This window comes from Echiichthys vipera (genome assembly GCF_963691815.1).
Source record: "Echiichthys vipera genome assembly, chromosome: 19".
Lineage (NCBI taxonomy): Eukaryota > Metazoa > Chordata > Actinopteri > Perciformes > Trachinidae > Echiichthys > Echiichthys vipera.
In genome coordinates this window covers 8931845-8947676 of record NC_139844.1, presented here as the reverse complement: position 1 = coordinate 8947676, position 15832 = coordinate 8931845, and the positions used below count along the sequence as shown (strand labels likewise).

The window sequence follows — 15832 nt, the reverse complement described above, 5'->3', positions numbered from 1 at the left end:
GTGGGACACTAAATACCTCCCAGATTGTGGATGGAGAATTCCAGTCATTGGTTTTTACAGATGAGAGAAATTATTTCAGAGAAAGTATTTCAGGATGTTCGTCGGGGCGTTTGGTAACTTGCTTCACCGGTTGGCTCCTCACACTAAGCATGAGAACTTGCACAGTGCGGCGGTCAGTGAGGCTGAGCAACCAACTTGTGGTCACCATTCACTTTCTCGCGTTGTGTATGCTATTCATGGTGCTTTATTGTGTACAGTGCCCCCACGATTTCCGGTGGTATTGCAAGGTTTGGTCCCTATCGGTCTGTATCCGCAAGCTTACAGGATACGTGCAGAAATATGGACCAAATGTACGCAGAGTACAGACAGAAGGCTCCGTCCGTATGTTAACCAACTACTTGTTGGCATATACAATCAACAATTAATGCTAAGAAATATCATTAATAATATGAGGCATGCTATTAGGAGATTAAAGATGGATGATACTGTCTTTAAGAAGTAGATTACATAAGTAGATTACATAAGCTGATGGTATGTATCCACATTATATAAGTTCGCTTCAGTCCCTTTTCTGGTTAAAGCTCGTCTTTTTCACAGTACTGGATAATTAGGTGTAAATTATACTGGATTTACTGGGTTTTAAGGGGGATTGAATGGGAGTTCCAGTAGTCGGCTCTTGACTAAATGAAAAACCCAGCAGGATCAGCTTCCAGGTGAATTTGTTCAGACTAAAAAAGGTAAAATTCCTGAACAGAAACAGAGCTGCAGACAACATGACGGCACAGCTGACATAGTTTGACTATTTATAGAAGAGTTTAAACCTGGAAGCTGCTTTGATTCGACTCTCAGGGGTGTGTGTGTGTGGGGGTGTGTGTGTGTGGTCTCCCAGTTGGAAGGCAGTGATTACAGCGACTTCAGAAGCGGCAATTTACTTTTCATAACAATCTTCACAGAGACACACACAGTTTAATCAACACCAGTCACACTGCGGCAGTTAGTTAGTAAATGATGGAGCTCTTTTTATATACACACACACGCACGCACGCACACACACACACACACACACACACACACACACACACACACACACACACACACACACACACACACACACACACACACACACACACACACACACACACACACACACACACACACACACACACACACACACAAAGCCACTTCCTCTGTAATTGGGCTGTTTATCCCTGCTCTACTATTACTTGACTGTAGTCTCGACATAATGCAGGCGTCTCTCACAAACACACACACTCTTTGATTAATGGTGTGTGTGTTCAGGCAGACTGGAGGGGGCGGGGCTTATGTGGTGGATATGATGTAGTGTGTTTACATAATTTAGATGCAGGACATTAAGAACATTGGACATTATTATTTATTGAAATGACCTTCAACAGATGCTTTGATCCAGAAGGCAAGTTCGCCTTCAAGCTAAACTGTGATTGTGCAGGAATATGCTAGTTTCGAAAAAAGTATAACTGGATTATTAACTGCTTAAAACATGAGCAGAGAAAACAACAAATGCAGATAGAAGTCAACTGCTTTCCTGCTGGTGTAAATGGTTTAGTCAAACTCGCCCAGACTTCAGTGAGAACATGGCAGATTTTAGAATGATCTGCTGTTGAGACCATTTCTGAAAAGCATTTCTAGATTGATAGAGAAAAAGTTGTTTATGTAGACCTACTTTTAGTTTAGGAAGTTGTTGCTGAAGGTATAAAGCTGTACCTGCTTTACAGTAAAAGCCTTACATAAGTCAGCCTTTCGAAAGCTTTTAAAGAAGGTTAGGTTCACATTTTTAAAACGATACTGACATGCCCATATGTACTTTGAAAGAGTTATGGTTTGCTGTAATTGTATATTTTTTTGAATGCATTTCCATTATTGTGAGAAGCAGCAAAGGGATAGTTACAAAAAATGCCACTAAAGGACTGTAACTTTGGAAAATATTCTCTTGATTTTTTCAACTCAGCTTCATGTCTGCATTTTCTGCAGCTGAACCATACAAGTCACATTTGCACAGAGAGAGGACTGTGAATTTCGCCCCCAAAGACCAGCATTGACTACGAGAATAATATATACAGACAGCAATAACCCCTTTGATGTTCATATGCTCATATCAGATATCTACCAGCAGACTTATGTAAGAATTTCACAGAGCCCCTCCTGAGAAAGCCCAGTCTGCTCTGATTGGCCAGCATTTCTTGGGACTTCCACATCTGCCCTCTCTGCGTTTCTGCACCGTCACTGCATCCAGGCAATGACTGTAACGGCACTGTAGCTGCACTCCTCCTTTATACAGTATAGTGTCGTAGTAGTATTGTGACATCACAACTTTACTGGAAGTCCTGACGGCTCATTTAAAGGCACCGTTTCTGAACACGGGCTGTGAGCATTTCTCTGCGGATTGATTGTTTTGATACTTTCACATAAGGTTGCTAAGTATGGTTTTCAGATACTTTCTGGATAACGTGCTTAAAACGATACAATTCCCGTTAAGTATACATTAGATCACTATTGTAAGGACGGAAGCTACGGAAAAAAAAAAACCCACAGACGACATAGAATAGCTTACCCGCTAACACTAGCTTACCATTAGCCTGCAGCTACACTTTTCCATGAACGCTGCCGGAGGCGGAGATGATGGAGAAACAACAGAACTGTTAAATCCTTTGTCTTTCACGTGAGTTATGTAAACAAACGATAAACAATAAAGCTTAGTTGTTAATGCATGTTTTGTGTGCCTTTTTCCTTTTTGCCATGATATTAGAAGAGGTATCCAGTATTGTTTTTTTGTATGTTTAAAGTTTAAAATTCACAGTATTTATATAGCACTTTGACCTGCTTCATAATCAGAAATACATGGAAATGTCACTATTTACATTATGCTACATATACAGTTTGTACTCTGGTTGTCACAGCTGAGATGTCATTATAGTGTAACTGTGCTACCATTGCGGTCCTGTTTTAATTGCACTCTGTTTTGCCTCTCAGTGTAGATGTAGTGTTTTTGTAGCAGTAGTTGTTATGTGGTTGTTGTTGTTGTTGTTTGGGTCTGGGTGTTCCTAATCAACTCCCTCCACATTTATGCAAGAGTGCTGTCCCCACACACACTGTCCACAAACACACACACATTTAAAAATACACACTGCAATGCAGACATGCTTCTGTATAAGTCTATTTATTTTGGAGTCTCCTTTTTCAGAATATTGTTTCATGAAACCTCGGTAGCTCTCTCTCTCTCTTTCTTTGTTTCGCTCTTTCTCCCCACCCAGCCCTGCTTAAATGAGCCCGTGTGTGTGTGTGTGTGTGTGTGTGTGTGCATGCGTGCGTGCATGCGTGCGTGTGTGTGTATATATACTGTATATACACACACACACACACACACACACACACACACACACACACACACATATATATACACACACAAACTGTGTGTGCGTAGCCATGATGTGGTTTTCATTCTTGACTTGATTCCAGCAACCACAGGTTCCTCTGTGGTCTTCCCCTTTCCCCTTTTTTTTATCCCTCCTTCATTCCTTCCCTCCCTTTTTCTCATCCCTCCCTCTTTTTTACTCCACAGTCTGGTTCTCAGAGTCAGACTGAGGGAACACAACACCAAAACCCAATCGCTGAATTTTCCCAACAAGTCTTTTTTAAAGACACATCTGAGAGGTTTCAGCCTTTCACTCACAGTTTGTTTCTTCCTGTCCATCTCTCTTTTTTTTTAGCCAATGAGGAAAGACCCGGAGGTTGTCACGGTAACCCTGAAGAAGCACAACGGCATGGGCCTCAGCATCGTGGCTGCCAAGGTAGGAAATTCCACCTGGAAGTAAGAGTGTGTGTGTGTAAGTGTGTGAAATCCAAAGGGATCTGAGCTTTTCAAGAAACTTTTTATTTGAGCAGGCAGAGAAAACTTCCCTTTCAAGGCAGAAATCATATATTTTTCAAACAGTTTCTGAAGCAGAAGTTTGGAGGATTGGCACGAATTTGACAGAAAATCTAAAAATAACTTGGGTACTTTTTTATCTTGGCTGTTGAGGTGGAGTGCGTTGGTTTTGAGTTTGTGTGTGTGTGTGTGAGGCTGAGTGACACTGTGCTTACAGAAAAAGCTGCTTTTTTTTTGTTTTTTTTTTAAATAGATTTCTTTCATTGTTGAGTCTGACTGCAGTTCAGAGACTAAACAGTGACTTTGCAAAGAAAACTCTGGAAAATAAAAACGCTGTGTATTTATGTTGCTGTGGGTTTGGAGGGTGTCACGGTCTGTCCATGTTGTTTATTTGCCCATGCACCTTTTTTATGTATTGACCAAACCTGTGGAAATTATACAAAACACCACCCATATTAAACGGAAGTGCACAGATTCACCAACAGGGCAGCTATTGTATCAGGAAAAATGAGATTCATGCATATCCACCCTCGTTAGCTGCAAACTTGGCAAACATATCCAGCTGTTTTTGTGCTGAGTTAAAAGGCGATATTAGATTGGATTAACATGGACAGGAGATTAGATTAAGAGGTTTCACTCAAGAAGGTTCAGTTAAAATGAAGAGTAACAACATTTTGAAAGAAAGAAAGAAAGAAAAAAAGAATGATAATAAGAAATTATTATTATTGTCTATAAAGATGACAGATGTGCACAGTGGTGACATCTACTGGATAGAAATAATATTGCTGTAGACCGTCGACAGCAACCTGGTCATTTTCTTATGTCAATAGTAAAAATACAGAGTTAACATGAGTAGGACAGAGGAATAACATGCAGCTAATGTCCCAAGTTGTTATAGATGTAATGAACAGGATATTAAAAAAATCTAGACTATTAAGGTTCTATAAAAAATACGGTTTTCCAGGCATTTAAAGTCAAATTGATGTTTATTATAATTCAGGATTAGCGAACAAGCTAAAAGTTTGATGTATGTAATATTGCCAAGTAAGAGCTAACAGGTAGCTCATATCTAAAGTCGGTTCAGCTTTTATCAAAGCTGCAACTAATGATTATTTTATTTCTAGATAAATCCAATTATTTTCTTAATTAATCGTTTTCTTTAAAAGTGAAAAAAAAACACCCCCAGGGTTACCTCCCTTAGTTGTTTCATTTGTCAGACTGACGGGCTAAAACCAACAAATATTTAGATTGTTGTCACAGAAGTCAAAGAACGACAGTACATCCTCACAACTGAGAAGCTGGAACCAGCGAATATTTTTTTTAAAATGAAAAAGTCACAAACGATTAATCATTTACCAAAACAGTTCTTTAATCGTTTCCCCTCTACTCTTAAATTTATTCCCACAAAGCTGGCATTCGTGTTGCAGCCAGGTGAAACACACACACTTACTCGGACATTGGGTCCATAAAACTTTAAACCTCTCATAAAAGCATGTTAAACAAATGCTGAAACCCACGACTCAAACTGACATGAAACAACGAATAAATCCAGTTTTCATCCTCCAAACGTCCCCATCATCACCCTTCAATTTGATCATCTCTCATCAGCTGAGTATTTAACAGTTTGACAGCTTCATGAAAGATGAATTAGTCATCATTAACCTCGGCCTTCCGTAACATTCATTAAAGATCCACTTGCTGATGTAAACCACCTGGTGTGAGGTTTGTTTCATTTGTGGATTGTCACTTATTTTGGAGCAGTTTAGCGTTCTGTTGTGGAGTCACAAAGGTCCACAACGTCCCATATTGCTTGGATTTAAATTTAAAATGTCAAATAAAAATGCTGCACAGTTGGACGTCCACTTAGACTACCAAACTTCCTGTGGGTGGGGGGGGGGGGGGGGGGGTGCACTTACAAGTCAGGTGGTGACGTAATCCTGTGTTAAAGCCTCAGATGGGGATCCCTCTCTGTAGAGTCTCATCAAGTAAATGTAAATCCTGTCTTTTCTGCTTTTTTCCTGATCTTTATCAATGAAGGATAATTATTTCCTTTATTGTCCACAATGTGGAAATTTGTCTTTGGCTTCACCACATAATTCGGGTGTTAAGTTTGGTTGCTATGCTACTAATAATAGGTGAGATCTTTTGTTGCGTCCTCAGGGTTCCCAGTGGAAACACTGGAAACCAATGAAAATGACCAAATATCAGGTCGCCTATGTGAACCTAGCTGCATATTTAGCTTGACTTGTTGGCAGGATAAACTGCATGTTTCACACACTTCAAAGCCGGTTTATCAAGACACGAGGCAGAACATGACCTTTTTATTTTTGATCCTGTGTTAATCAATCTGCGTTACGAACTTGCAGCGTTCTGCGTCAGCTCTATGTTTTCAGAAGCCACGAACAGGTTAAATGTGTCACAACTGGTGCTGGATCTACTGTAAATGATATGACTTCTGTCCTCTATTTTCAAGAAAAACTACTGAAAAATGTTTTTTAAACAATTAAATAGATAAAGTGCATGAGGCAGACTGAAAGTATGTATCCTGTGTGAACCATAAGGTCTCTCTCTCTTTCTTTAGAGTAGTGTTTCCCGCTAAAGGGGAGAGCTTTCCTGTGTGTGTTGTGTGTGTGTGTATGTAGGGATGTACTGAGGAAACCTTCTGTTTATTTTAAAAGCTGTGTGGGCGTATGGGGGGGTGAAGTGTGTGTGTATTGGATGGGAAAGGCAGGTAGAGAGAATTTTGTCAAACAGCTGCTTGAATTCTCGGTAAACTGGGCTGAGCTCTGTCCTGTTATATAACGCGTGTGTGTGTGTTATTTGCCTGGTGGAGCTGCAGCAGCGCTCCACCTCACTCTGACCAGCCGGCGTCCCAGCCGACACTTTACCTTCTTGGATCACCGCCTGGATTCACTGGTCTCTTCATGAACACGCCACAATTAGGAATTTTTATGTGCTTGGGGAACATTTCAGGAATTTACTGCATCTTTTCTTTCTTTTTTTTGAAAAAAAACACATAGACTGGAGCTTTTTAAATTTCCACCACGTTTTTATAGTGTTTTCTTCTTCAAAAAATTTTTTTTACTAAACTTTTTTTTTAAATAACCTGCACTACTTTTTGCCACACACGTAGGAATTCGCTTTACTCATTCTCAGCTGTAAATAGTGATTTTAAACGTAGACGTTTGGCTGAATGGATTACTCCCAGCCGGTGTAATTGAAAGGTTTTGGACTTGTCGGTGCACGTTGAAGCAGGTTGAAGTGCTCTCCTGGTTAAAAGGAAGTGTGTGTGTGTGTGTGAATTTGTGTGAGTGCAAGTCCCGGTCTGGACGTCCCAGTGTGAACTGGTCTGGACAGCGCTGGCGAGTGGCTGCAACATGTGGTTTTCTGTGGTGGGCAAGAGAGACCAGGTAACACGGCTTTATTGTACATTTTCTTGACACTTTTGTCTTCTTCTTCATTTTGTGATTCTTCTTCTGTTCGTTCTTTTAATACACAGACTTTATTCAGAGCTCTGGTTCGAGGCTGCACAGGGAAGTTTCCAGGAGCTGCTTGAATATTGAACACACGTGAATTATAGCAGCAGACCGACGTGTGTGATGGCCTTCTGGTCTGTCACTTGTTTGCTTTCAGGGACTTTCTGCTAATGTTTAAACTTAAGTACACACATGAGACATAGATGGTAAAAGCACACACATTGCAACCGCAATGTGCTCAGTGAGATACTTGATATTTTAAGAAGTTAATGCAGTGATTGTATTGAGCCATTGATGTGAGGTTAATCTAATGAGACACTTGTCTATGTCTCATGAGACACAGAAATATGCTTAAATAGTATTTTATTATTAGTCTCCTTATTCTGGGCTTGCCTGTTTTGATAGCAATAAAAATTTTAGGCAACTTCTGACTACTGATTTCATAAGTTAGAACCAAAATCTCAGGTTGGTTTGTCGAGTTCTTCAGTTTAAAAAAAAGCAGTTTTACCTCAGTCTAGTTTCTCATGCAGGTGTTGCAGCAAGTGATCCATTGCTTAATTTTAAACGTGACAATCACTCCGACTTCATGCATTATATTCATGTTGAAGCCCCTTTTCTCTTCCTCTGTGGAACAAATGAGTGCAGGAGTTTGCTGTGAGTTAAAACGCATTTGTATCCTTAAAAATACTAAATGAGTCAAACCCGTGTGTGTTTTGCATTCCCAGCTTTTCGAAAGGAAAGTGGTGAGTTGAGAAAACTTTCCTCCTCATTCTGTATTGGTGTGTTTACTCATTTATCTGTAGAAGTAAAGAACAGAACATTCCCTCTGTACAGATTTAGAACAACTCAATTCGCAGAATGTTGCAACCATGTTTCTCAGAGACACGCCAATGTTTCCCTGCAAGAGGGAATCTTACACCAAACTCCACTCAACAATCTTGTAGTTTAATTCTGCAGTGGTTATTGGCACATTATCTCACTGATGTATCTGACAGAGTGGTACTTGGAATACTTGTCTGAAGTCATTCTGTTGCCTTTTGTGTACATTTATAGATGGACACCACAGTCTGAAATAGCTGAAACTCTGAATGGAGTTTTGCTTGATTTATGCAATCGTTAAAGCTAGATGGGAATCAGAGACATGAATGACTTGGAAACATTGTTCTGTTTGTTTCCATCGTGTGTTTGAAGTGTTAGTTGTGTGTGTTTGTTGTTAGCGGATCGAATTGTACTAGAAGTGGAACAATACTATGAGAGGGTTACCCCCTGTGAGGGCTGAAACAATGGGAGGATGTACCACACACACACACACACACACACACACACACACACACACACACACGCGCTCTTGCACTCGCTTTCCTGTAAAGCTTCGCACAAGAGGTGTTTACAAGGTGTGTGAAAGAGAAAATTTCGGTAGAATCATAATGTGGCAGGATTGTATGGAAAAACTACTAAACTGCTAATTACTTGCAAAATGTAATTATAATACAATAATAATAATAATGCACATTCTCACAAGCTGCACTTATTCTTCTCTTAACGCATCAGCTTCCACGTCGTGTTTGTTTGTTTCTATTTTTGAGCTCATCTCTGCTGGTCAGCTCTGCCGTCTGAAGGGCTTCTGAGGTTATCAGAGGACACGATGAAACGTTCCCTCAACCTCAACCAATGTTTTCCCACACAGAGTTCAAACACAAGTGGACTTTTGAGGCTGTTACTGATATCAATATTTGGCAGTTTAAAGATACATCAACCAAGCTTATCTTGATATAAATCATGTCGATTTTGTTTTGTCTTCTGGAGAATTGTGATACAGATGCTGAGTGAGACATTTTTTAGTGTTAGACCGATTAATCAACTGACCTGCTAGCTTCTAGTGGTGGAACTGTAAAGGTGGCTGCGTTGTAATCACTCAGCGCGCATCTTTATTTGACCCTTTCATTTCCTGAATTTAAACTTCGGTGGTTCTCTGTTAGTTTGATGCAGAGACTTCATTTCCCTAGGTTAAATCAACCTCTTTCTATTTCTGCACACATTTGACGGAGCCTTCAGAAAATGCACTTTACAAAGCGGCTATGTTTTCTTTTTAATGCAACATAATTAAATGAATGAATGAATGCTTTATTTCAAACATATGAAAAATAAATAAATAATAAATAATGCTAATGCATCTGTGACTGGTCGAGAAAATGACTTAAATTTCAGCTGAATAAACAAATCAAGAAGCCATATCGACCAATATATAACCAGATGTTGTAAAATAAACAAGTGAATATTTTCCCTCGTCTTCCTTTCTTCTTCAACCCAGCTCTTTTCACTTTGTTGCTGTCAGAAAAAGGACGCCATGAAAGCCTCCGCCCCTCCACACAGGTGTGTTGTCAGTTATATTTAGCTGATCAGACATCTTCTCGGGTTAAAGTTGGGTGCGGCTTTACACTGCAAATCTGCTGAAGTCAGGAAATTGCATTTACCAAAGAATCCTAAGGTGTTTTAAAAGCTCTCCTGTCCAAACAGGTGCTACAAAATTAAAAAAGAAGAATCAAGGAGACGTCTCCAAAGAGCCCTGTGAAGAGGTTTAATCCCTTAAAAAGACAGAAAATACCTGTGCGGGCCTGCAAGGCTTTTGAATACCTCTGGTTTCTCTTTATAGATGAGTGGTTTATAACCTCAAGGGAACAGGTTGACATGATTTAACTCTTGTTGTGTGTGCAGTCTGCATTAGTGGTCGTTACTTGTTTCTGTTTGTGGGTCTGCTGCAGAGGTCGGGTTCTCAGCTTGAGTCAGCCGCAGGGTAAAAAATGTTGTATCACTCTGACTCTGCTGTCCACACACAGCACATTTACTGTGTCTCAGGGACTTTACATAGAGACTACAGTCACTCTGTCAAGTCAGTTACTCTGTAAAGTCAATCACTTCATCAAAAATGGGCTTTGTCTGCGTTTTATCATCTCACAGCGAATATCTTTGGTCTGTTGGATGGAACAGACATATGAAGATGTCATCTCGGGCTCTGTGATGGAAGTTTTTCATAATTTTCTGACATTTTACAGACCAAATTAATCATTTAATCTAGAAAATAAAGAACATTCAGCAGTGAGAATAACTGGTGGTTGCACCGATAAAATCTTCTTTACATTAACTTTTAAATTTCTACTACATAAGATTTGAGATACGTTGTTTCTAGCGGCCTCTTTGGCAGTACGATGTAACTGCAGGCGAGCCCGTGCTTTCAGAGCCTCAAACTTGTCACGTTCACGTTCACTATGTGTTGACTTTTTTTTCTCTCTCTTTTGTAAACTTTATTGAAACACATTTACCTCTTAACTTCCAGTCCGTATATGTTCCCCCCTCAATACACACACACACACACACACACACACACACACACACACACACACACACACACACACACACACACACACACACACACACTCAGAAGTTGGAAATTCCAGATTTCTGATTAAAAATGAACGCAGCATAACCGTTAGTGACGTGCTCCACTTGCAGGCCGCCGTGTAAGTGACGCTGTCGACAGCGGTTGGTCTATTTACATCTGGGGAGGGAATGTCGCCACAGACACACATATTGAAATACTCAGCAAAAAAGGCAAGAGTTGCTTTCCATTAGTAGGTCATATGATCAGTCACCAATGTTTTAACTCACTCTTTGATAGATAGGAACTTAACAGACAATTTACTAGATTAAAATCTTATGGAGTACATCTTTAAAGGACCCTTATATTCATATTTTAACTGGCCCGATATCAGGGTCACTGTAATAATTTGTCCTGTTAAATTAGTTATCTCCCTGAACTGAAAAACATCAACAAAGAAGGAATACCATTATTCAGAGCCAGAGTTTTTTTTTCTCGGTACAACCTTTTCCACTCGGGCAAAAGAAGAGCTTTCTGATATTCGACTTGGTCGGTGAGCTTTGTTGAAGTGAGAGAGAACAACACTTTAGTTCCAGGCTTGAGCTCAGAGGGGGATTTTTAGTGTACAGCCCAGTAAGGCTTACCTCAGGAAATTGATAGAATTACAGTGGGTACGGAAAGTATTCAGACCCCCTTAAATTTTTTACTCTTTGTTAAATTGCAGCCATGTGCTAAAATCATTTAAGTTCATTTTTTTCCTCATTAATGTACACACAGCACCCCATATTGACAGAAAAACACAGAATTGTAGACATTTTTAGAGATTTATTAAAAAAGAAAAACTGAAATATCACATGGACATAAGTATTCAGACCCTTTGCTGTGACACTTGTATATTTACCTCAGGTACTGTCCATTTCTTCTGATCATCCATGAGATGGTTCTACACCTTCATTGGAGTCCAGCTGTGTTTAATTCTAATGATTGGACTTGATTAAGGAAGCCACACACCTGTCTATATAAGACCTTACAGCTCACAGTGCATGTCAGAGCAGATGAGAATCATGAGGTCGAAGGAACTGCCTGAAGAGCTCAGAGACAGAATTTTGGCAAGGCACAGATCTGGCCATGGATACAAAAAAATTTCTGCTGCACTTAAAGTTCCCAAGAGCACAGTGGCCTCCATAATCCTTAAATGGAAGACGTATGGGATGACAAGAACTCTTCCAAGAGCTGGCCGTCCAACCAAACTGAGCAATCGGGGGAGAAGAGCCTTGGTGAGAGAGGTAAAGAAGAACCCAAAGATCACAGTGGCTGAACTCCAGAGATGCAGTGAGGAGATGGGAGAAAGTTCAAGAAAGTCAACCATCACTGCAGCCCTCCACCAGTCAGGGCTTTATGGCAGAGTGGCCCGACGGAAGCCTCTCCTCAGAGTAAGACACATGAAAGCCCGCATAGAATTTGCCAAAAAACACATGAAGGACTCCCAGACTATGATAAATAAGATTCTCTGGTCTGATGAGACAAAGATAGAACTTTTTGGCCTTAATTCTAAGCGGTATGTGTGGAGAAAACCAGGCACCGCTCATCACCTGCCCAACACCATCCCTACAGTCAAGTGTGGTGGTGGGAGCATCATGCTGTGGGGGTGTTTTGCAGCTGCAGGGACAGGACGACTGGTTGCAATTGAAGGAAAGATGAATGCGGCCAAGTACAGAGATATCCTGGACGAAAACCTTTTCCAGAGTGCTATGGACCTCAGACTGGGCCGACGGTTCACCTTCCAACAAGACAATGACCCTAAGCACACAGCTAAAATGACGAAGGAGTGGCTTCGAAAACAACTCTGTGACTGTTCTTGAATGGCCCAGCCAGAGCCCTGACTTGAACCCAATTGAGCATCTCTGGAGAGACCTCAAAATGGCTGTCCACCAACGTTCACCATCCAACCTGACAGAACTGGAGAGGATCTGCAAGGAGGAATGGCAGAGGATCCCCAAATCCAGGTGTGAAAAACTAGTTGCATCATTCCCAAGAAGACTCACGGCTGTATTAGCTCAAAAGGGTGCTTCCACTCAATACTGAGCAAAGGGTCTGAATACTTATGTCCATGGGATATTTCAGTTTTTCTTTTTTAATAAATCTGTAAAAATGTCTACAATTCTGTGTTTTTCTGTCAATATGGGGTGCTGTGTGTACATTAATGAGGAAAAAAATGAACTTAAATGATTTTAGCACATGGCTGCAATTTAACAAAGAGTAAAAAATTTAAGGGGGTCTGAATACTTTCCGTACCCACTGTATGTCCACACCAAAGTTATATCTAAATATAATTCAAGGGCAACCACTTCACCATGTGAGGATTTGATCTGAAAGCTTAAAAGTCTGACAGTATGTGTTTCCTGACATGCAACGTCTGAATCTGTTATTAAAAGTCATAGTTTTCATCAAGGATTTGCTCCTTCAGGTCATTCCTTCCCTTAAATGCAGACCTGGCAGCTGCTAGGTGCACTTGATTTGTTGTGTCAGGACACTTTAAAGAACCAGAGCTGTCCATTAAAACACAGTAAATCAACAGTAAAGCTCTCCCTTCTGGTATGCCAGTTATTTTCTACATGTAAAGTGTATCTGTAGACACGTTCACAGGAGACATTTAGTCTCACAGATGTTTCATAGTGTCTCAAAGTGGTACTGAGAGGCCTGAGAAATTTATGTTGGTGATGTTTGTGACAACACATCTGGTTTCCCTCAACCGTAGCTTCATTACTGCAACGAACCTGCGTGCACACGTTTCAACACGCCCATGCGTCTACACATACATGCATACATGTTCCCTTCTGTGTTTGCATGTACATTTTAGCTGCTTTCAGGGTGATCCCCAGAAACAAATGGACATGCACACTCCACCGTATAGCTCAATTACACATCTATAGACTCCTTTCCTACTTTTGTGACACATTGGTTTGATTACCGTTGAGGATCCTGCTCGTTTTTATACAAAACAGGCTGTTTGGGCTTTAACATAATGAGCAATATTCCAGATCCGCGGCAGTGATTGGCTGATAGTCTTACTGGTATTATTCACTCGCTTGTCATACTTTGCCTTCATTCGCTTCAACTTTCTCAATTCGGATACTTCTGTCAGTGCAGGGTTGTCTCAGATAGCACACAGCTGTTATGCACTTACAAGAAATGCAGCATCCAGGTACTCGTATCTGCATTACATTTTGTCGTAATTGTCAGTAGGAACATATTTATGCACTTCAAAAAGCAAGTCTAAGTACAGATCCACTTGAATTGAGACACAGCACATGTCTACAGAGGATATCTACCACGAGACTAACTGCTTGTGGCATCACACCTGGAGGCAGCAAAGAATAATGCAGTTTGACGCCAAAAGCTGGTGAAGCAGTTAAGACCTGCACTGAATTCACGTTTCAACAGCGTCCATTTGCAAAATCCTCCACAAGACCAGAACCTTTTTTTTTACCCATTAAAGTCAGATGCAACGTGCATGTGCTTCTACCTTTTTCCAACCTGATGCAAAGACTGCGTGTTTTTGGATGCTTTTGTCGTTTTTTAAGACAAGTGACCGAAATGCGACACGTGATTCGCTGAAATACTCGATAAGAAGGCGGACAGAAAATCAAGTTGAGCAGTGACAGACTATGAAGGACGACCTGAGCGAGGAAATAGTGGTTTTAGCACACATGCTCATATGATGTTTTTAAAATTCAGTGTCGCACTGATGCACAGGATAACTAGAAGCTGTGGCTCCTCTGGACCCCTTTAACTCGCTGAACGCCCCTCTGAACAGCCTCAGGGGATTCTGGGGAATTCCCACAAGGGTCTCTGGAGCCTGATTTGGCGCCCCAGTCCCCCCTTTCTGGATAAGTGCATGAATATGTGGCTCCATCCGAAACAAGAGGCTCTTTTAATGTCTTCTGTAATGTACAACAGACATAAAGCAGTCAGAATGATTCACTGGTCTTCTCTCATCTTTGTCACTCAACAGGAAGTTCGTGCCTGCATAGATCCAGACTCATTATTGCACACAGAGTTGAAAACATTGCGGGTCAAATAGTTTGAAAAGTCTCTGTTGAAACTGGGACACAGATCTGTGGATGATGGCGGGCGAGAAAAATGTATCCATATTCACTCACTTCACATAGTTAATAAAGAGAAAACACATTCAATGCAGGTGATGTAAGAAATGTTTCTTGAAGTCCACACTCTAAACACATTTGTTAGAAATATGTGGCAGAATGTGAAAGCTCAGGAATGCATTTGTTTGATGTAGATGAAGGAAACACAAAGCTCATTGTTATTTTAGAACCAACTGATCAGTTTGAACCTTTTTGAACACAGATTTTTTGATGAAGTTGTTTCCTGCTGCAGGAAAGCAGAAAACAAAGTTCTCATGCAATGGGCCGGTACTTTGCAGTGTGCATGATTATTAAAAATTAGAGAGAAAAGTGAGAAATAAGTTTCTTCGGTACAGAGTAATGGATGTATTTTAAAAACAAGGAAATTGTAAGGTAAAAAAAGTTTTTGGCCTTTGAGCTAGAAATTGGATTTTTCACGTCCATCTTTCTCTAAAATCACCACAAGGTCCATTTAAAAGCTGTTCACATGATTTTCCATATTGATCTTCATGAAATTTCCATTTTATTTAAAGAAAAAGAAATGTTATGTTGTAACCTCAGAGTATTTGCAAGTCTTAAGTATTAACATTAAAATTTACAGAGCTGTTAAATATTTCTTATTAGAATTATGCATTTTTATTATGTTTTTTATTATTAATACTGGTGTAATTATGTTAATTGTTATGTTTATTATGTTTTTTTTATTCAGTTTATTTCTCAGTTAGCATGAATATTAATAAACGTTTTTGTAAATATGCCAGAATTAGCCAGGAGGCTAGTTTTCATAGCTGGCCAGGTGTGAAGTTGGCATCCTAAAATCAGCCTAAAATCAATCAAGAAACAGGTTTAAAAACAAAATAATCAATAATCATGATTTAAGGGACACAGTTAAAGTAAATCCCAGACCAACAGAAGCAGAACTCGGGCATGT

General features: G+C 40.2%; 1 protein-coding gene across 6 annotated transcripts in view; it reads left to right on the top strand.

Annotated features, from left to right (window-relative positions):
• Window positions 1-15832, top strand: part of afdna (afadin, adherens junction formation factor a) — a 105985-nt gene that overhangs the window by 63431 nt on the left and 26722 nt on the right. For all 6 annotated transcript variants that reach the window (XM_083934171.1, XM_083934170.1, XM_083934172.1 and 3 more), the window contains one exon: window positions 3747-3827. In XM_083934171.1, coding sequence (XP_083790297.1) covers window positions 3747-3827 — 81 coding nt within the window. The remainder of the gene's footprint in view (window positions 1-3746; window positions 3828-15832) is intronic.